Source organism: Bos indicus x Bos taurus, chromosome 10, assembly GCF_003369695.1.
Source record: "Bos indicus x Bos taurus breed Angus x Brahman F1 hybrid chromosome 10, Bos_hybrid_MaternalHap_v2.0, whole genome shotgun sequence".
NCBI classification, from domain to species: Eukaryota; Metazoa; Chordata; class Mammalia; order Artiodactyla; family Bovidae; genus Bos; species Bos indicus x Bos taurus.
This window is the reverse complement of record NC_040085.1, coordinates 9,852,737-9,876,014: the sequence shown is the minus strand read 5'-3', so window position 1 is coordinate 9,876,014 and position 23,278 is coordinate 9,852,737. Positions and strand designations below refer to the sequence as shown.

General features: G+C 38.2%; 1 protein-coding gene across 3 annotated transcripts in view; it reads right to left on the bottom strand.

Annotated features, from left to right (window-relative positions):
• GLCE (glucuronic acid epimerase) overlaps nt 1–23,278 on the bottom strand; it is a 110,070-nt gene that overhangs the window by 6,784 nt on the left and 80,008 nt on the right. For 2 of the 3 annotated variants that reach the window (XM_027553069.1, XM_027553070.1), the window contains 2 exons: nt 3,530–4,125; nt 197–442 (listed from right to left, as the gene is read on the bottom strand). In XM_027553069.1, coding sequence (XP_027408870.1) covers nt 197–442; nt 3,530–4,112 — 829 coding nt within the window. In that variant the 5' untranslated portion in view covers nt 4,113–4,125. Of the gene's footprint in view, nt 1–196; nt 443–3,529; nt 4,126–11,799; nt 11,890–23,278 lie in introns of those variants that run through there. The other variant, XM_027553071.1, reaches the window with a different exon arrangement.

Below are 23,278 nucleotides of genomic sequence, written 5' to 3'. Positions count from 1 at the left end.
TATTCCTTATATAACCTTGAACTTTTTAGCTGATCCTTTTTTAGATTTCATTTGGGTGACACTATTTGTGTCTTTATCTATGTAATATCAAGGCATCTACTAATGTGATTTTTACAACCATAAAAACCATTTTAAGGGAGTATCAGGTGCCATAAATCAACATAAAATTAGCAAACACACATAAAGCAGGACTTACCTGGAGCAATGAACTGTTTAACATTGGTGAATCTTGACTTATCAGCCACACTAGCCATAAAGCAGCCCTTGGGCACAGTCCAGTCATTGGGCTTGCTGTTTTTGTCCCTGTCTTCTGCTGTTTCATAAACCTCTATATGAGGGGGTTTTTCAGTTAGATTCTTGCTGTAGTGACTTAACCCATACTGTGCAATCTGGATTGGGTAGAAATAGCCTTGAGGTCCCCACTGTGTAGATAAAGGTACACCTATAAAATAGAAAAACAAAATAAATAACTATCTCCAGACATTCATAATCCTATTCTGAATACCACTTTTCACTGTTTTACTTCACAGGGTTATCCAGTAACTTTAAAGCTTCCTTATTACACTGTTTTCATAATTACTAAAAATAGTACCAAATTAACCAGAAATGAAAACCAAAATTAAATGTTTATTCATTCTCACTCATTATTTGTTGACAGATGACAATGCATTGTTGTAAATTGTAAATTATCTTTTAAGGACTGATTTTTAATGAGTGCTACTCTTGCTCATAGCTATAGGTGTCATTTTTCATAATTCTACTTCATCATTCAAGTTCTATACAATTTAAACACATATATTGATAGTTAACAATTACCTGTTTTATTCTAGAGTATTAAACTTGAAATTTTCTTAACATCTGTACTTAACAGTCAAGTTAATTATCTTTCCCTCCAATGTCAAGATTTGGTCTAGCAACTATATCATCAGATGGTTAAAGTACTTGCTTAAGAAGCCAGCTATGATAGGCAACTTAAAGTATAAACAATTTGCAATTCTTTCTCATATCCCTCATGTCAAAATGTAATTCCTGAGAATAAGGAGTACTTTAAAAAAAAAAAAAATTACGGTTGTATATTTAACCGTGGATTTTTTTAAAAAATACATTTATTTTTATTTATTTGGCTGTCTAAGGTCTTAGCTGCAGCATGTGGAATCTAGTTCCCCTACCAGGGATTGAACCCAGGCCCCCTGCATTGGGAGTACAGAGTTTTAACCACTGGTCCACAAAGGAAGTCCCTTAACCATAGATTTTTGATAAATTCATTAATGGATTACTTCTTGTAAAGTTCTAAGTAAAACTTTCAAATGTTTGGTATGAGTATTTACTTTAGTAATTGCTTACATGGGAAATACAGTAATACCACTGTACAGAACATTTTATTATTGCATCATGGTGTATGTGTTGAGAGATAACTCCTATTTGGAGTCCTAAAATATGTTAACAAGCAACAGATGGGTACAGCAGAAACCAGGAACTTATAAAACCATATGCGTTTTGGTGTAGTTTCAAAATAGTTTAAGGAATTGGGTTTAAGAAACTAGGCTGCAGATAAGCTTTTTAAATTCAATATTCTTTCTCCAAGGGTAGATTTCTTTTTTCAAAAGATTTTCACTGAGTAAAAGGAAGGTTTATACTATCTTATTATATGGGTAATAACTATGATAATGTGCAATTGGCCTAAGAAGTGATAGACCGATCAATGGAACAGAACAGTAGGCCAGAAACATACTCTAGTTTTAAAATATTTTAGTATAATGATAAAGATTGTATCATTGATCAGCAGGGGAAAGAAGATTCAATAAATGTTAGGGGGGAAAACATCTAAAATTAGACCTTGGCTTTGTACCATTTGCCAAAATATAAATCAGCTTAGAGGGACTAAAATATTAAATGTAAAAATACAAAACCATAAAACTATTAGAGAAAATAAAGATTAATAGCGATTTTCTAAGCATAAAAGTAGTAATTTTTAAAAAATTCCTTAGTAAATAGAACTAAAATTTTCTAAAACTAACAAACCATAAGTAAAATGAAAAGACAGTCAAATTAAAGAAAATATCTTTAGCAAATGTGACAAGGTTTTACTACCCTTGCTATATATATATAAAAGGTCTCACAATATATTTTTCCAAAAAACAACACTAATCACAATGAAAAAAGAGGGGAAAGAAAATCAAGGTCATTCTATAACAGTTAAAAGGATATGAAAAAGATACCTGACCTCACTAATTGCTACAGAAAGCAAATTATGAGATCCCTTTGTAAATGACAGACTAAAAAACAATGTTTCATGATGGCAGGAGTGAGATTATTCCATACATTTTTACAGAATGTCCTGATTATGAGTATTAGTGCTTAAAATGCTCAATAAATATTCAATAACAAGAGGAAATAATCCTGTTGAGGGGAAAAAAATACAAAATCTACTACAGAGAGTGATTCTAAACTGTTTAAAAAAATGTATATATACAACAACAACAAAAAGATTGGGAAAAACATCAAAATATTAACAGTGGTTACTTTTCACTTTTTCTTTAGCACCTAAGGCACCTAATAAGCTTACACATTTTTAAAAAGCTACTGGGGGAAAAAGGTTTGGCAATGGATAACTTTCAAGTTTCTAACAAACTATTACCCTCTTGAACACTGTACGATAAATATCATTACAACTATGTTAAAACATATACCTAGGTATAAAGACCTTCTGAGAATATACAAAAATGGTAATCATTATCTTGAATGGTAAGAATCTATATGAATTTGACCCCTTCCTTCTACTAAACATTCTGTAAAGATATTACAAAAATTAAAATATTAAGATATGAAAATTACTTTTTATAACAAAATGAGAAAAATGAAATAAAACTCAAACCAAGCAATCTTAAAATACATTATGTTCTTTCCTTTGATTAAATTATATACTTTAAAGTCAAATTCAGTTTGGCTTTCTGATCAATTCTAGGTTTGAAATATAAATTCCAAGACATCCATGAGGAACCCTCAGTGCTCCAAATTTTAAAGACAAGGAAAGACAATACAGACAGCAGACTGTAGGAGTTCCAATATAGGTTCAGAGAAAATGGTACTATGTATTATCTTGTTCTGAGAACTTTAACCCTTCAACCAGAGATGATACCTGGCTAATCTGATAACAAGATGGCACTGGTACATTGATGGGTTCGCTGGATGGTCTGTCTCCCTTTCCCATCTCCTCTCATAGGATAATAACTGTATATTTTAATGCAAAATTTCTGGAGATGCTGCCTTGACTTTGATAATTTTAGTTTCCAGGGCAGGTTAATGGCATAATCCTATTTAATCAGGTATGATCTTATTGGAGCCCTTAAATCACCATCTAGAAGGCTGAAGGTTCAGGTTTAACCTGTTCCTCCATGCTAAGTTGGAGTGGTGATAGGTCTCTTGATAATAAGCTGTGTAAGTACTTGCTATGTAATTAACGCTTACAGTCACTTATTTCTCAACACAATCCGGATAGGAAAATGCAGTGGAGTAGACAGATACCAACCTTCAACCCCACTTATGCACTTGACTCTGTCTCGGACTTCCACATTGTAGCCTTCAAAGGACATAAACACACCATCAGGGTGATAAGGGGCTCTCTGTGCATAGACTTTGGAATAGCTATGAGAGAATTCAAACCGATCATAGCCATCATACTGAACCACCTTTCCGTAAACGTCAAAATATTTCTCTACCCAGGTGAATGGAAGAAAGACTTCATTCCCCTCTCGTCTCCCTTTAATTGTGTGTTCATCATTTATGAGGCAGTCAATTTCTTCATATTTGAGCCCTAACACCCTGCCTCCCCCATTGTTATTGAAGCCCCCAACAACAGGGGGCGCTTTCTGCTGTTCCTGAGGGAAGGCCTCCTCAGACTGCTTGGCCATGTGGTTCACATAGTTGTTGCTCTCAGACGCTGCTGCTTTTTTTTCTAAGGCATCCACTCTGAAGCCACTACTCAAGTGCCGTGGAACCTGGATCGCTTTGTCACTGGAACACTTATTCCACAAAAGTACTGTGACCAAAGTGAAGAGTGCGCAGATGATAATCAGAGTCTTATAGTTGACCCGAGCTGCCAAGCAACGCATATTCAGACCATACCTATGGAGGCAAGAAGAAAAATTCACACAAAGATGTACTACTGACATTTCACAGGATAAGGCTTACTTTTTTATACTGAACCAGGGCAGTTTTATTAACTGCATGTAATCTGATCACACTTAAAATTACTAACTCAAACTTTTCAGCAGAGACAAAGAAAAGGAAGAGATGCTTCCCCCCTCTTAAGATGCTCAGTTAGCACGATCCTTTAAAGCAAAGATTCCCAAACTCTCTCTGTTTGTGCCTCCAAGCCCCTATGTCAAAACAAATACCTTCCATTTATGAAATAGGTGGCTCTAACAACTTAATACATGCTTTTGTCCTAACAACTGAGTAGCTGTTTGAAAAAATATAACAGGTCTTGTCAAGGTAAACACTGACATCCATGGTGCCAAATCCAACAATGCTCATTCTGTGTTACCTCTCAGGAGCATAAAATAGTAAATGGCTCTTTCCTTTCTGAAACACTTTATTTCCTGACTTCCAGGGCACCATTCTTTCTTGGTTCTCCTTATACCCCACTAGATGCTCCTCCTAGTCATCTTCGATCATTCCTTCTCATCTCCCTGAATCTTAATGTTGAAATGTCTTAGGGTCCAAGTCCTCAGACCTCTTCTTTATCTCTACTCACTCCCAGGTGATCTCACTCATGAATCACATGGTGTTACATACAATTTATATGCTGACTTTTCCCCAACTTCTATTTCCAGGCCAGATCTTTCTTCAGAACTGCAGGCATACATGTGTATGTGCCAATCCAAGTAACTGACATCTTTATTTGGAAGTCAAATGGATTTCTGAAACATAACATTCAAAATTTATTCCCTAAGCTTTCCCTTCAACCTGTTGTTTTACTGGTCAGACCAGAAATACTGAGTCCTTTCTTGTTCACCCCAAACCCAGCCAGTCAGGAAATCCTGTTGGCCCCACCTTTAAATTATATCCAGATTCTAATCATTCTCACCAACTCCACTGTTAACACCATACCAGAGTCACTGCCATCTTTCACTTAGAATACTGCAATCATGGGGGCTTCCCAGCTGTTGCAGTGGTTAAGAATCCACCTGCCAATGCAGGAGACACAGGTTTGATTCCTGGGTCAGGAAGATCTCCTGGAGTAAGAAATGGCAACCCACTCCAGTATTCTTGCCTGGAAAACTCCATGGACAGCAGAGCCTGGAAAACTACAGTCCATGGGGTCACAGAGAGTTGGACACAGCCAAGTGACTGAGCACACTGTAATGATGTCTAAACTGCTCTCCCTGCTTTTTACCCTTGATCTACTATTCTACCCCAAAGTCTACTCTCGACATAGCACTCAGAACGATGCATTTAAATATAAGCCAGATCATGTCATTCCAGTCACGACGGGAGAAGAAAATGATGCTCTCGCCCCTACCGGTCTTGTGGTATACCAACCAGTTGTGACTGTGTATAGCAGTCCTGGCTTGCTTGTTGCTGGGGTCATTGGGAAACATGGAAAACTATAGGTTAGTTGTACATGCAACATATCGAATATCTCAGTACACTGAAAGTAAAGAGACTAGGCTTATTGCTATTTGCTACAGTAGCTCTAATTTATTTCATGGTGTAAATCCACAACTACTCATTTTATGGTTGTCATCCTTCTTTCCCCTTTTCCTCTCAATAAACCCTTCTGGCAGCAATGAGATTTTTAAAAAAATCAAACTGTTAAAAGAAAAGGTTTAATGAAAAACTGCATAATGATTTTCTGTTTTTCAGGAAAGCTGATGATGAATGTGTAATTCACTCATTTCTTTTAATTCCAAGAGGACGTAAACCCTGAGCCCTCGCATATCTGAAAGCAACTTTATTCTGCTCTCACCTTTGATTAGTAGTTTGGCAGGATATAGAATCCTTGGGCTACATATGATTTTCTTTCTAAATGCTGAAGGCAATATTTTACTTCCTTAAAGCATTACCAGCTACTGATGAGAGGTCTGATTTCAGTCTGATACATGTCATTTTGTGCATAACTTCCCTCTGGATCTTGTGTTTACCCTAGGAATTCTTCAGTTTTACAAGAATGTGTTACAGTATGATATTTAATTCACTATTTCAGCACGTGGTGTACTCTTTCAATCTGAAATCTTGTGTTCTCTTATTCTTATTCAACAGATGTAGTATCCTTTTGTAACTCTGGGTATGTTAGAGTTCTGTTCTTGTAAGTTTCTCTCCGATATGTCTATTTTCTTTAGTGGCAATTTTCCTGGTTATTTTGGTCTCTTTCACAGTATTAGCTTTCCTGACACGCTTGTGATCTTTGGTTACTCATTCATCTTTAGGCTTGAATGACTCATTAGCCAACACAGATTTTCTCTGTTATTGTGAAGATGGTCTGATTTCTAGCTAGACTTCTCTCCAGAGAGGAGCTCTGTGTGGGCTAGGTACAGGCTGAGCGGTACTGTTCCTTTAGGGTGTGTGGGTGGGGACCCAGCAGGCCCTCTAGATGCCAGAATGAAGATGACTTTTTATTTTGTTCTGGGGACATAACTTCTACTCTAAAAGCCTTAGCTTTTCCCAGTTTCTCTAAAGAAAGCCTGGCAAGACGTGGGTTCGATCCCTGGGTTGGGAAGATCTCCCAGAGGAGGGTATGGCAATGCATTCCAGTATTCTTGCCTGGAGAATCTCATGGACAGAGGACTCTGGTGGGCTATGGTCCACAGGGTCACAAAGAGTAGGACATGACTGAAGCAACTTAGCATGCATACATGCCAGCTATCTGCAGTTCAAGTGCAGGGATGAGAGAGGTAAGGAGGAGGGTAGAGCTGTGCCTTCTAGTACTCAAAAAAAAAATCCAGAAATACGTTCAATTATCATTCTGTGGTAATCTTCCCATTTCTTGTTATTGACTTCCTTTCTTATTTCTATATATTTTATTTCAGTGGGGCAACAGGAGGAAAGGGAGGCAAAGATATGGGCTTGATCCAACTTGGAAATTGTACACAGATTCTAAGAGCTGGAATCCAATAATATATTTTATCATCTGCATTTACTATGAGAAAACATGTTGAATGCAAAAAAAAGTGTGGAACAAGAAAATCTTCATAAGTCATGTATTTATAAATTGAGGATTTCCTTATATAGCAGCATGGGCAAACTGATAATAATAAGTGATATTTCATTAAAAAAAAAAGAGCCCTCCATTAAAAACATTTATGTGGCAACTTTTGAATTATCTGTCAGCTATATCTAACATTTAGACCAGTTTAAACAGAAATATAAAGCTTTTGTTCTTCTTTGAGATGCACCCTTCCTCAATGACCCAAAAGACCTGCTTATGGAACTAGCAGACTACCATTATGATGAGGCATATGAGGCATATATTTTTCCATATATGATGGAAAAATAAAGAAAAACCCATTAAAAACTTTCAATAACCTTTACGTCCAGATTTTTAAGCAATCAGGAAAAAAAATAAAAACAATCAAGGCTTCTCAGAGAAATCATTCTGAAAGGTCCCCCTTTAAGTCAAAGTTGTGAGAATTATGACTGACATTGACTGAAATGGTGAATCAATAAAAATCCACGAGTCTATAATAACATTCAGAAAAGGAGAAAGCCAGAAAAGATACTTATGTCATTTTGTGATAAAAATATGTAACTAAGTGAAAGAATTTATTTATCTAGTCTTTGCAGGAGAACAAACCAATAGTCCCAGATGATAAAAAATTCTAATTTACAGAAAACATGTGGTTAATAATGTGGAAGAAAAAAATAAAAATCAGAAAATTAGCATATGTGATTCCTCATGCAATTATTAGTTTAGGCAAGTATTATACCCAGGCATATGTTTGATAGGGACTTAATGATTCATACTGTGTGCAAAGTAACACCAAGTACATTATTTCCCAGTCACAAGGAGAAAAAGGTGAAACTCTACAATGAAGGGATCAGTTATCACCCTAAATCAGTAGTCAAATTCAGTCGCATTAATGATGACCCATCCAGATATTGTGCCTCTTGATAAGTTAAAATAAAAAAATACATAGCCTATTGCATATCCCAGAGAAAAATGTTTAACTTGGATCTCTTAGGCCCTACGATTTAACTTTGAGTTAACAGAAAATACAAGGGACAGAGGAACAAGTTAAATGCAGATGCAACCAATACATCTAGAAAATGAAACACCCTGCAGGAGAATTGGCTCCATCCCCTCAATAAATTAATGGTATGAAAATAAAAAGGAAATTGGGTTAGATTAAAAAAAAAAATAGACTTAAGGACTGTAACAACCAGATGTGAAACTTGGTCTGAAGCTGGGAAATTTGACTATGGCCTTGATAAGAAGAAAAGATGGAAGGATATATGGAGGTTAACACTGAAATAATGAGGTTACAAAATAGCACATATAGTATGATTTTCTAATTTTCCATGAATATATTTACTGTTTTTTAAAACCATATAATAGAAAATTAAGAAGGTCAAAGTCACTTTTGTTAAAATATTAAATGTAAATTTTGAGTTAAAATATTTTTTCAAAACAGACACTGAAATTTTTTGGAGGGGAGGATGGAGAGAAAGAAAACTCTGAGTATTGACATGCAGTGCTAACTACCAAATAGGCTTATCTAACTGCTACTGCTGCTGCTAAGTTGCTTCAGTCATGTCCGACTCTATGCAACCCCATAGATGGCAGCCCAAAAGGCTCCTCTGTCCCTGGGATTCTCCAGGCAAGAACACTGGAGTGGATTGCCATTTCCTTCTCCAATGCATGAAAGTGAAAAGTGAAAGTGAAGTCGCTCAGTCGTGTCCGACTCTTTGCGACCCCATGGACTGCAGCCTACCAGGCTCCTCCACCCATGGGATTCTCCAGGCAAGAGTACTGGGGTGGGGTGCCATTGCCTTCTCCTTTAGGCTTATCTAAAGGTAAGTGCAATAATTTTATTATGTTTCTCAGATTATAGAAAACTTTTACATTTTGAAAAGTAGACTGCATTGACATTTTGCTAAGTATAAGTGATAGTAACTTTAAAAGCTAAAACCAGGGTTTTCTGCTGAGTAGTGATAAACTTCCTACTCATTTTAAAGCCTTCGCTACATCCACGAATTAGATTAACCTTTCAAGTTAAAGGGGAAAAAAGTAAATAAATAAATTCAAAAACCACGAAAGCTTATGTACTGCTGACCTTAAATATTTCATTAGAGACATAATACAATAAAATTTAGTTTATCAACTTTAGAGATCTAAAATAGGAAATAACATTCAGTAAACATCAAAAAGAAACTGTAGTAACTTATTTGCTAAAACCGTTAAAAATTAAGTAAAGAAAAATATAACTTAGCTTCCCTCTGGGAGAGCAAACAGTTCTCTTCCAAAATGATTTGCAATTCAAAGAAATTTTCCTGATACTTTACTTTTCAAATTCATTTTCCTAATTGAATATTTCAAGTAACCATTAGAGTAATTTTACTAGTAAACATGAAAACTGCATATCACCATGAGTTTTTAAACTGTGAAGGTCATATTTCAGTTAAGAACAACCTTTAAATAAATTTGTAAAGGAGTTCAGTGATAGAAATTATTGGCTTTTTCTTTCCTCTGAATAATGTAGACCAAAGCTTGCCTGCCCATTATTTTCTTTTATTTATTTATATATCTAACAACTGATATTCTTATAATCCTTTGGGCTTCCCTGGTGGCTCAGTGAAGAATCTGCCTGCAATGCAGGAGATCCAGGTTCGATCCCTGGGTCAGGAAGATTCCCTGCAGAAGGAAATGGCAACCCACTCCAGTATTCTTGCCTGGAGAATTCTATGGACCGATGAACCTGACGGGCTACAGTCCATAGGGTCACAAAAGAGTTGGACACAATTGAGTGACTAACACTTTCAACATTTTGAATCCTTTGGTACCAAGTAAACAGAAGGAACAGCAGTTGCTCAATAGGTGATCAAACTGGTTCAATCAGTACCTATTCAGCAGCTAATGCGGCAGGTAAGGCGCAATTCCTGTCCCTAAAGGCCAGGTTGGTGGGAAACATAGGCATAAACACAATAATGCAACAACACACCAGCTGTAAAAAAGAAAAGTTATATAGAATATGCTATGAAACACTAACATTCTAAGTATGAAGGAAAGTGAGTACACTGGCAGTCCAGCATGCTCGGAATCAGGTGTTTCCCCAGATATCCACCTGGCTTGCTCCCTTACTTCTTCAGGTCACTGCTTAAGAGTTACTTTATTAGAGAGACTTTCTGACCACCTTATCCTAAGTAGGAGTTCTCACCCCATCTTCTCTAGGTTCTTGATTTTTATTCATAGAATTTATCATTACTTGATATTTTTGTTGCTGTTGTTGTTCAGTCACTAAGTCATGTCTGACTCTTCACAACCCCATAGACTGCAGCATGCCAGGCTCCCCTGTCCTTCACTATATCCCAGAGTTGTTCAGATTCATATCCACTGAACTGGTGATGCTATCCAACCATCTCATCCTCTGTCACCCCCTTCTCTTCCTGCCCTAAATCTTTGCCAGCATCAGGGTCTTTTCAAATGAGTCGGATCTTTGCATCAGGTGGCCAAAGTATTGGAGCTTTTCAATGAATATTTAGGGTGGATTTTCTTTAGGACTGACTGGTTTGATCTTCTTGAAGTCCAAGGGACTCTCAGAGTCTTCTCCAACACCACAGTTGAAAAGCATCAATTCTTTGGCACTCAGCTTTCTTTATGGTCCAACTCTCATATCATACATGACTACTGGAAAAACCATAGCTTTGACTAGACAGACCTTTGTTGGCAAAGTAACGTCTCTGCTTTTTAATATGCTGTCTAGGTTTACCATAACTTTTCTTCCAAGGAGCAAGTGTTTTTTTAATTTCATGGCTACAGTCACCATCTGCAGTGACTTTGGAGCCTGATAAAATTAAGTCTCTCAGTTTCCATGGGAGAAGGCAATGGCATCCCACTCCAGTACTCTTGCCTGGAAAATCCCATGGACGGAGGAGCCTGGTGGGCTGCCGTCTATGGGGTCGCCAAGAGTCGGACACGACTGAAGTGACTTAGCAGCAGCAGCAGCAGCAGCAGTTTCCATGGGAAACTGTTTCCCCATCTATTTGCCATGAAGTGAGTGACTGGATGCCATGATCTTAGGTTTTTGAATGCTGAGTTTTAATCCAGCTTTTTCACTCTCCTCTTTTACTTTTATCAACAGGTTCTTTAGTTCCTCTTCACTTTCTGTCATAAGAGTGGTGTCATCTGCATATCTGAGGTTATTGATATTCCTCACGGCAATCTTCATGTATATATAACAATCAGAATCTAAAACACTTCCTTTACCCCGAAAAAGTCCCTCATGCCCCTTTATAGTCATTCCCTTTCTGCCACTACTGCTCTTTTATCCCCCAAATTTTTCTTTTTCCAGGATGTCATATAAATGAAATCATATTAAGTGGCCTTTTGTGTCTGGCTTCTTGCTCTTAGCAAAATGCTTTTAAGGTTCATCCATGTTGTTGGTGATATCAGGCATCAGTTTATTGCTGAGTTGTATTCCATTGTATAGATGAACCACAGTTATTTACCCAGTCACCAGTTGATAAGCATTTAGTTTATTTCCAGTTTGGGATTATTATGAATAAACTGCTATAAACATTCATGTTTATAACCTGTTTAGTTTTAGAATATTTGGGTTAATATGGCATTATCTTGAGTACCTGGCATTCTGTTGAGTGACTAATTGATGGATTCCTTAGTCTTCAGGTCAGATCAGTCGCTCAGTCGTGTCCGACTCTTTGCGACCCCATGAATCGCAGCACGCCAGGCCTCCCTGTCCATCACCAACTCCAGGAGTTCACTCAGACTCACGTCCATCGAGTCAGTGATGCCATCCAGCCATCTCATCCTCTGTCGTCCCCTTCTCCTCCTGCCCCCAATCCCTCCCAGCATCAGAGTCTTTTCCAATGAGTCAACTCTTTGTGTGAGGTGGCCAAAGTACTGGAGTTTCAGCTTTAGCATCAGTCCTTCCAAAGAAATCCCAGGGCTGATCTCCTTCAGAATGGACTGGTTGGATCTCCTTGCAGTCCAAGGGACTCTCAAGAGTCTTCTCCAACACCACAGTTCAAAAGCATCAATTCTTCAGCGCTCAGCCTTCTTCAATAATCTAAAATATGAACCCCCTATTAGAAATCAGAGATGAAGAAACTTATTGACTGTTTTCAATGATAATTTGGAGGGTACTTACTATATGACATTTTGGACATACTTTTTTTTTATTTAATTTATCATGCTGTAGTAGTAAAAAGATAAATAATACATAGTGGAGTATATAGAAAATGTATAATGGCAACCACTGGACTAAGAATTTAGAAATTGAGTTCTAGTCATTTAATCTGGTTTTATTTCCAACTCTATCTTTTATTAGACTTCAGACACATTGTGACTTTGAACAAATTAGTAACATTCTCTGCATGAAGGAAGATAGAAGTAATATTTCCACATTTTTAAGTATATTCATATCTCATTTAGTCCTAAAGACCACCCTATGAGGTACCTATGAGCTAAATAGTACTAGTCCTATTTTACTGGTGAGTGTTAACCAAGATTCACAGAAGTGAAGCAATGGGCAATGGTTGAGTCAACAACTGACTCCGTATCAGCTTTTTCTGGAAAATTGAGATAATACTCTTAACAGTGATTCCATTAATAAGACTCAAAACTGCTTGTCTCTTGCTTCCTCCCCCAACCCCCAACTTTAGATTGAAGTATAGTTGATTTACAGTGTTGTGTTTCTGGTGTACAGCATGGTGATTCCGTTATATATACATGTATATTATTTTTCTTTATGGTTTATTACAGGACACTGAATATAGTTACCTCTGCTACACAGTTGTTGTTTAGTCACTAAGTTGTGTCTGACTCTTGCAATCCCATGGGCTGCAGCCCACCAGGCTCCTCTGTCCATAGAATTTCCCAGGCAAGAATACTGGAGTGGGTTGCCATTTCTTCTTCAGGGGATCTTCCCAACCCAGGGATTGAATCCAAATCTCCTGCACTGGCAGGCGAATTCTTTACCACTAAGCTATCAGGGAAGCCCTGTGCTACACAGTAGGGCTTTGTTATTTGTGCATGACTCCTTCCCTTTTTATTTATAAAAGTCCCTCTTTCCTTGTCTCCTGTCTACCTATTCTGCTATCTCTTAAGAGAAATCTAAAACATGGGGGCTAACCTTACCATATTTATTTTTTAATTGCAAAAGATTATACACTGGCAAAGGGCTGGAACATTTATTTATCTTTTTATCATAAACATTAGAAAAACACTAAGTTGCCTAGCAAATATTTGATCGAATTCCACAGTATAGTCTCACAACCTGACAGCTAGTTTTCACATGATTCCTGTTAGTACATTCTCTCAACCATTTTTTCCAATGTGATTCTTACTGCATTGCTTCGTTCAGTAGCTCAAAACTGCATTCTACTACTTCTGTGTCACAGTCAACCCAATAATTACTCACATTTGAAAATCAGCTTGGTTGCTAATTTCTTCCACATACAGCTTCTTTTTCATGGCCAAGACTCTATCTTCTGCCTTATGGTTGTTCAAAATTACTATAAGTAAGCAAGTTGATGAATCTTTCCCCTTCTGACATTTGTTTTGCAGGATTACACCAAACTTGATAAAAACTTATTATCTGCAACTCTATTCTGTAGAACTTCTTAGGATAGTTCTACTGATTTGTCCTGTAAAGTCGTTCTGTGAATGAACCATGCAGAGTAAACACATCATTAGGTTTTCTTTCTCTTGGCTTTCCTAATGAGGGTAGAAATCTTATACAGCTGGAGAAGCCTGGTATTCCTTTTTGAAGTGATTTATTTTCTCGGCATATGCTTCATTTGACACTTGCTTAGACGATGCAGAGAGCTTTTTTAGTTAAGTACTGTACAGTATTTCAAACGATATTATAGCTACACTATAGCTGTTGAGCTTTTCCAGATACAAAGCTGCTCTTTGCTCTTTAAAAAACATTCCTATCCTAGTTCTTTAAATTACTGCTTTCAGAATTCTTTATATTACTGCTAGAGAGAATTAAGCTGAGTACATTTAGAAGCTCTTTTCAGAAACAAATTTTGGTTTCAGAAGCTGCTGCATAAAGCCAGCAGTTTAAAATGTCTGCACAAACCAAGGGCAACTAATTCTGCTCTTATCTAGTTGGTGAGAAAATAAATAGTGATTTGGAGTCAGATAATATACTGTTATGGTCTGATATAAAGAACCTATGCTTAGAAGCCAGATAAATCTAGGTTTAAATCCCATTATGTGCTTGCTGACAGTTTTTCTTCTGCAGAGTTAAAAACTACTGTTTTTAACTACTGCTAGTGGTAACAAGAACTTCTTTATAGAGTTTGATTTCAGTAACTGAAAGTATGTACAGTACCTGTATGTGCTTAGTCGCTCAGTCGTATCCAGTTCTTTGCAACCCCATGGACTGTAGCCCACCAGGCCCCTCTGTCCATGGGGATTCTCCAGACAAGAATACTGGAGTGGGTTGCCATTTCTTCCTCCAGGAGATCTTCCCAACCCAGGGATCGAACCCAGGTCTCCCACATTGCAGGCAGATTTTTTATCATCTGAGCCACTAGGTAAATCTACTCTTTAAATATTTCCTTTCCCTGTAATCTTTCCCCTATACCCTCAAAAAAGAACAACTTCCTTTATCACTCAAATGTGATTTGTTGTTGTTAATCTAAATATGTCTCCTGAAGGTTTGAGATAGATGAACGTAGCAGGGCTGACCTCCTCAATAGTGCTGATAATCATTTTCAGCACAAACTCTGGACTATGGGAAGACTAGATTGCCGTAAGGTTTTTGAAAATGCAGGTGACCATAAACAGTGACCTGATACAGACCTTCAGTGTGACTGAATAAGGCATATTCCATCTTATTTTTGAAGTATCTACTACAGTGAATATGGATAAGACATCCCACTGAGAGACGTGTTCCTTTGCCCTTCTGTCATTTTTCCTTCTTCCTGGACTACAACACAGACAAGATGGCTGAAGCTTCAGCAACTAAACTCTCTGGGCCACAGGATGATGTAGAAAGATATAAAGTACCTCAGTCCTTGATCATGTAGCTGTATATTAGCTCTAGACTGCCTAATTATCATTCTCTTTTACATGAGTGGAAAATACCAAGAGGTGGAATGTATAAGGGTTTATATTTCTGGTGTCTGTTACTAGCAGCAGAACCTAATCCATACTGATTTAGATATCAGTCTGGATATAGGCATCTGACTCATCTCAGGTGACCACTGAAATACCTTAAAATAGTATACCAGCATTTAAACATGGAAAAGGCACATTCATATACCTGAGATACAGAAATGTCAAGAAATTTCTATTAGAAATAACCTAGATATTCCCACTGAAAGCAACTAGAACTCTTTGAAGAATGGTTGTTTGGATCTTTGGTAGGAAGTGTACATGATGACCCTGGGATACCTTGTCATAGAAGAAAGCAAGACAGCTCTCAAAACTATTTTGTTGTTCAGTCACTTAGCCACATCCAATTCTTTGTGATCCTACATACTACAGCATGCCAGACTTTCCTGTCCTTCACTGTCTCTCTGAGTTTGCTCAAACTCATGTCCATTGAGTTGCTGATGCCATCCAACCATCTCATACTCTGTTGCCCCCTTCTCCTCTTGCCTCACTGTTTCCTAGCATCAGGGTCTTTTCAATGAGTTAGCTTTTCACATCAGGTGCCCAAAGTGTTAGAGCTTCAGCATCAGTCCTTCCAATGAATTGACTTCCTTTAGGACTGACTGGTTTGATCTCCCTGCTGTCCAAGGGACTCTCAAGATGTCTTCTCCAGTACCACAATTTGAAAGCATCAATTCTTCACCATTCAGCCTTCTTTATGGTCCAAATCTCACATCTATACATGACTACTGGCAAAACCATGGCTTTGACTATATGGGCCTTTGTTGGCAAAGTGATGTCTCTGCTTTTTAATATGCTGCCTAGATTTGTCATAGCTTTCCTTCCAAGGAGCAAGTGTTTTAATTTCATGGCTGCAGTCACTATCCACAGTGATTTTGGAGCCCAAGAAAATAGTCTGTCACTGTTTCCACTGTTTGCCCATCTGTTTGCCATCAAGTGATGGGACGGATGCCATGATACTAATTTTTTGATGTTGAGTTTTAAGCCAGCATTACCACTCTCCTCTTTCACCTTCATCAAGAGGCTCTTTAGTTCCTTTTTATTTTCTGCCGTTAGAGTGGTGCCATCTGCATATCTGAGATTATTGATATTTCTCCTGGCAATCTTGATTCCATTTTGTGATTCATCCAGCCCGGCATTTCGCATGATGTACTCTGCATATAAGTTAAATAAGCAGGGTGACAATACACAGCCTTGACATATTCCTTTCCCAATTCTGAAACAGTCTGTTGTTCCATGTCTGGTTCTTATTGTTGCTTCTTGACCTGCATACAGGTTTCTCAAGAGGCAGGTAAGGTGGTCCGGTATTCTCATCTCTTGAAGAATTTTCCACAACTAGTTGTGATCCACACAGTCAAAGACTTTAGCATAGTCAATGAAGCAGATGTTTTGGGGGGGATTCTCTTGCTTTTTCTATGATCCAATGCATGCTGGCAGTTTGATCTCTGGTTCCTCTGCCTTTTATAAATCTAGCTTCTACATCTGTAAGTTCTCAGTTCACATACTGTTGCAACCTAGCTTGAAGGATTTTGAGCATTACCTTGCCAGCATGTGAAATGAGTGCAGCTGTGTAGTAGTTTGAACATTCTTTGGCACTGCCTTTCTTTGGGATTGTAATGAAAACAGAAACTACTTGGGTTATGTCAAAAGGACTTTGCAGTCAACCTGAAGAGATCTGCACTGGCTAAAGATGGGATGGGCTTCCCTGGTGGCTCAACAGTAAAGAATCTGCCTGCCACTGCCAGAGACATGGGATGGATCCCTGGGTCAGGAAGATCCCCTGGAGATGAAAACGGCAGCCCACTCCAGTATTCTTGCCTGGGAAATCCCATGGACATAGGAGCCTGGTAGGCTACAGTCCATAAGGTCACAAAAGAGTCACACACAACTGAGCAACTAAACAACAGCAACAAAGATGGGGTATTTTGAGCATCAAAAAGTAGTCGCTGTGGTGAATTGAAGCACACTGAATAGTTTAAAATTAATGAATTCAGACGTTACTTAAAAAAAACTCATTTATTTTTGGAGGTCATTAGGGACTCAATTTATTATTTTGAAGATTGGTAAATAAAAGGAGAGATTCAAGCATTAGTTCTGCCTCTCCTGTACGAACTCTATAGGGATAACCAAGTTGTTGGGAAGGGCAAGATTTTCTTTAACAGAAATATTTCAGGTACTATGCTAGGAAAGGTTAATAGAATATCACCATTTTGCAGCCCATAATGAAAGAATTACTTTCAGTGCTTGCTAAAGCTATTTGATGGATTGTTAATGCAAAACTTTATGATAACTGGATCAGGCTGACAACGACTGAACACACAGATTAACCTTACAGAAAAAAAAAGAGATTATCAGACATTTTATGATGAAAGTTCACACCTCTACCCAAGTATTCTTGCTGAAAAATCAAACCCTATTTTTGTCAAGCTGTAGAATCAGCTACTGGTTTACAGGAAATGCCCAGGGATAGAATCTGAGTTAGTACTCTGCAACTACTAAAAGAGAAGAAGCTAGGACTCAGCACAAGACAAAATCATTTTCTTGACATTAAGGTTCCTACAATAACAAGGAAGTTTTACAAACCACTTTTTCTGCTTACAAATGGTAAAAATTGTCTTTGCATTAACATAAAGAAAATGAATTCATAAGACAGTAGATTGAAATGAATCAGTTCAGTTCACTCACTCAGAGTGTCCAACTCTTTGCGACCCCACAAATCGCAGCACGCCAGGCCTCCCTGTCCATCACCAACTCTCAGAGTTTACCCAAATTCATGTCCATTGAGTCGGTGATGCCATCCAACCATCTCATCCTCTGTCAGCCCCTTCTCCTCCTGCCCTCAATCTTTCCCAGCATCAGGGTCTTTTCCAGTGTGTCAGCTCTTCGCATCAGGTGGCCAAAGTATTAAAGTTTCAGCTTCAGCATCAGTCCTTCCAATGAACACCCAGGACTGACCTCCTTTAGGATGGACTGGTTGGATCTCCTTGCAGTCCAAGGGGCTCTCAGGAGTCTTCTCCAACACCACAGTTCAAAAGCATTAATTCTTAGGCGCTCAGCTTTCTTTATAGTCCAACTCTCACATCCTTACATGACTACTGGAAAAACCATAGCCTTGACTAGACTGACAAATGTCTCTGCTTTTTAATATGCTGTCTAGGTTGGTCATAACTTTCCTTCCAAGAAGTAAGCGTCTTTTAATTTCATGGCTGCAATCACCATCTGCAGTGATTTGTTTCCCATCTACTTGCCATGAGGTGATGGGACCAGATGCCATGATCTTAGTTTTCTGAGTGTTGAGCTTTTTCACGCTCCTCTTTCACTTTCATCAAGAGGCTTTTTAGTTCCTCTTCACTTTCTGCCATAAGGGTGGTGTCATCTGCATATCTGAGGTTATTGATATTTCTCCCGGCAATCTTGATTCCAGCTTGTGCTTCCTCTAGCAAAGTGTTTTTCATGATGTACTCTACATTTAAGTTAAATAAGCAGGGTGACAATATACAGCCTTGACGTACTCCTTTTCCTATTTGGAACCAGTCTGTTGTTCCATGTCCAGTTCAAATTGTTGCTTCCTGACCTACATACAAATTTCTCCAGAGGCAAGTCAGGTGGTCTGGTATCCCCATCTCTTGAAGAATTTTCCACAGTTTATTGTGATCCACACAGTCAAAGGCTTTGGCATAGTCAATAAAGCAGAAATAGATGTTCTTCTGGAACTCTCTTGCTTTTTCGATGATCCAGCAGATGTTGGCAATTTGATTTCTGGTTCCTCTGTCTTTTCTAAAACCAGATTGAACATCTGGAAGTTCATGGTTCATGTATTGCTGAAGCCTGGCTTGGAGAATTTTGACCATTACTTTACTAGTGTGTGAAATGAGTGCAATTGTGTGGTAGTCTGAGCATTCTTTGGCATTGCCTTTGTTTGGGATTGGAATGAAAACTGTCCATTTCCAGTCCTGTGGCCACTGCTGAGTTTTCCAAATTTGCTGACATATTGAGTGCAGCACTTTAACAGCATCATCTTTCAGGATTTGAAATAGCTCAACTGGAATTCCATCACCTCCACTAGCTTTGTTCGTAGTGATGCTTTCTAAGGCCCACTTGACTTCACATTCCAGGATGGCTGGCTGTAGGTGAGAGTGAGTGATCACACCGTCATGATTATCTGGGTCGTGAAGATCTTTTTTGTACAGTTCTTCTGTGTATTCTTGCCACCTCTTCTTAATATCTTCTGCTTCTGTTAGGTCCATGCCATTTCTGTCCTTTATTGAGCCCATCTTTGCATGAAATGTTCCCTTGGTATCTCTAATTTTCTTGAAGAGATCTCTAGTCTTTCCCAATCTATTGTTTACCTCTATTTCTTTGCATTGATTGGTGAGGAAGGCTTTCTTATCTCTCCTTGCTATTCTTTGGAACTCTGTATTCAAACGGGTATATCTTTCCTTTCTCCTTTGCTTTTCGCTTCTCTTCTTTTCTCTGCTATTTGTAAGGCCTCCTCAGACAGCCATTTTGCTTTTTAGTATTTCTTTTTCTTGGGGATGGTCTTGATCCCTGTCTCCTGTACAATGTCATGAACCTCCGTCCATAGTTCATCAGGCAGTCTGTCTGTCAGATCTAGTCCCTTAAATCAATTTCTCACTTCCACTGTATAGTCATATGGGATTTGATTTAGGTCATACCTGAATGGTCTAGTGGTTTTCCCCACTTTCTTCAATTTAAGTCTGAATTTGGCAATAAGGAGTTCATGATCTGAGCTACAGTCAGCTCCCGTTCTTGTTTTTGCTCACTGTATAGAGCTTCTCCATCTTTGGCTGCAAAGAATATAATTAATTTGATTTTGGTGTTGGCCATGTGGTGATGTCCATGTGTAGAGTCTTCTCTCGTGTTGTTGGAAGAGGGTGTTTGCTATGACCAGTGCATTTTCTTGGCAAAACTCTATTAGCCTTTGCCCTGCTTCATTCTGTATTCCAAGGCCAAATTTGCCTGTTACTCCAGGTGTTTCTTGGCTTCCTACTTCTGCATTCCAGTCCTCTATAATGAAAAGGACATCTTTCTTGGGTGTTAGTTCTAAAAGGTCTTGTAGTTCTTCATACATATGATAGGTCTTTACATATGATAAAACTGAGGCTTTATGATATTAAGTAATTCACCTAGGTCATGTGATTATTTGATGGTTCACTTGAGATCTGAACTCCAAACTGTGCTGTGATATTCACAGGGCATCTTTGAGCAGACATATATTTTTTTCAGAAACTGAATAGTACCCTTTCCCAGGAGATATTATAACAGGTTACCAGACTGTGAATTGAGCTTAGACATTAACAGATCTTATTCTAAATAAAGCTGAATTATGTCCCTGATCAATAGTTAATGTAGGTAAAGTACAATTTTAGGAAAAGTTACCCAGTTATTTTAAAAATATATTAGCATTTCTGAATGAAGTTACTTGTAACTTTTGAATTTTCTTCAAATCCAGCAGTATAATTACATGCCATGTTACTATTAGAAAAGAATACAAAGTCATAATTATGAATATTTATGTAGGTTTCCCAGGTGGCATAAGTGGTAAATAATCACCTGCCAATGCAGGAGACACAAGAGACATGGGTTCCATCCTTGGATCTGGAGGATCCCCTGGAGTAGAAAACAGCATATGAGGTTGCAAAGAATCGGACATGACTGAGCAACTGAGCACACATGTACATGTGTACTGCACACAGGTAGCACAGTAAGGCTACCTGGTCTGCAGGTGGATTAGGACAATTAAGCTCTTGAAAATATGATTCCCATATCTAGCAACACCTTACAAATGCACTACAATGCTTCATTTCAGCTAATAATTATTATGATATTCTGAGATAGCTTGCTGAAGCAAAACCTTTCTCCAGAGATAAAAATGGAGCTTAACAACAGTTTCATCATAATTTGAGGCATTGAAAAATAATGTACTGGTGTCCTAAAACCTCCACAGCAGCAGTATTTGTAAGAAGAGTAACTAGCATTAGTGTAAGGAGTTTGGGAGTAAAAAATTAGAAATCTTCAGATAAAAAAATTTTATTCCACAATTGTCTTCTTATTAGCCATGGGGAAGGGGGAGGGGGAGGGAGATTGCTAAGAAAAGAGAAACAAAGAAAAACCCAGAATAGAAAAAAATTTTTTTTCTACTTAATTTCCAGTAAGAACATATACTCTTGGACATAAATTATTTGTAATTACTCTTGGGATGAAAATTACCCGTAACATTAAAGCTCAAATTTATCTCCTAGGTTGGTTACTCAACACAAATATGTTTTGAAGCAACATAAACCAATACTTCTGTGTTTTAGTCTCTTACAAGCATTTCCATTCTCATGAAAGGTAAAAACAAAACAAAAATGAAACCTTCAAACTATAGGGATAAAGAAGAACCACATATACAACAGAAATTAATACAACATAAACCAATATTTCAATTAAAATTCTTTGGAACTGCACATTTTTTTACAATTTTTTTCCTTTGGGAGATAAAATGCAAATAATAAAAAAGTCACTATCTTAACTATTTTTAAGTGTATAGTTACGTGGTATTAAATATATTTGCAATGTTGGGCTACCATCACTACCATTCATCACCATTACTCTTTTCATCTTGTAAAACTGAAACTCATACCTATTGAACAATAACTTCCTATTCCTCTCTCCTCACTAGCCTCTGGCTACCACACTTTCTGTGTCTATGATTTTGACTACTCTAAATATTTCATGTAAGTGGAATAATATAGTATTTGTCTTTTTGTGACTGGCCTATTTCACTTAGCACAATGAACCCATGTTTCATACAGGTACATATGTCAGTTTTCCCTCCTTTTTAAGGCCCTGCACTTTGCTGGAGAAGGAAATGGCAACCCACTCCAGTGTTCTTGCCTGGAGAATACCAGGGACGGGGGAGCTTGGTGGGCTGCCGTCTATGGGGTCACACAGAGTCGGACACAACTGAAGTGACTTAGCATAGCATAGCATTTGCTGGAGCAGCTGTGAAGAGATACCTCACGTCCAAGGTAAGAGAAACACAAATAAGATGGTAGGCGCTGAGAGAGGGCATGAGAGGGCAGACACACTGAAACCAAATCACAGAGAACTAGCCAATCTGATCACATGGACCACAGCCTTGTCTAACTCAATGAAACTAAGCCATGCCTGTGGGGCAACCCAAGACAGTCGGAACATGGTAGACAGGTCTGACAGAATGTGGTCCACTGGAGAAGGGAATGGCAAACCACTTCAATATTCTTGCCTTGAGAACCCCATGAACAGTATGGAAAGGCAAAATGATAGGATACTGAAAGAGGAACTCCCCGGGTCAGTAGGTGCTCAATACGCTACTGGAGATCAGTGGAGAAATAACTCCAGAAAGAATGAAGGGATGGAACCAAAGCAAAAACAATACCCAGTTGTGGATGTGACTGGTGACAGAAACAAGGTCTGATGCTGTAAAAAGCAATACTGCATAGGAACCTGGAATGTTAGGTCCATGAATCAAGGCAAATTGCAACTGGTCAAACAGGAGACGGCAAAAGTGAAGGTTGACATTCTAGGAATCAGTGAACTAAAATGAACTGGATGAGTGAATTTAACTCAGATGACCATTGTATCTACTACTGTGGGCAGGAATCTCTTAGAAGAAATGGAGTAACCATCATGGTCAACAAGAGAGTCTGAAATGCAGTACTTGGATGCAATCTCAAGAACAATAGAATGATCTCTGTTCGTTTCCAAGGCAAACCATTCAATACCACGGTAGTCCAAGCCTATGCCCCAACCAGTAACACTGAAGAAGCTGAAGTGGAACGGTTCTATGAAGACCTACAAGACCTTTTAGAACTAACACCTCCAAAAGATGTCCTTTTCACTACAGGGGACTGGAATGCAAAAGTAGGAAGTTAGGGAACACCTGGTTGCTGCTGCTGCTAAGTCGTGTCAGTTGTGTCTGACTCT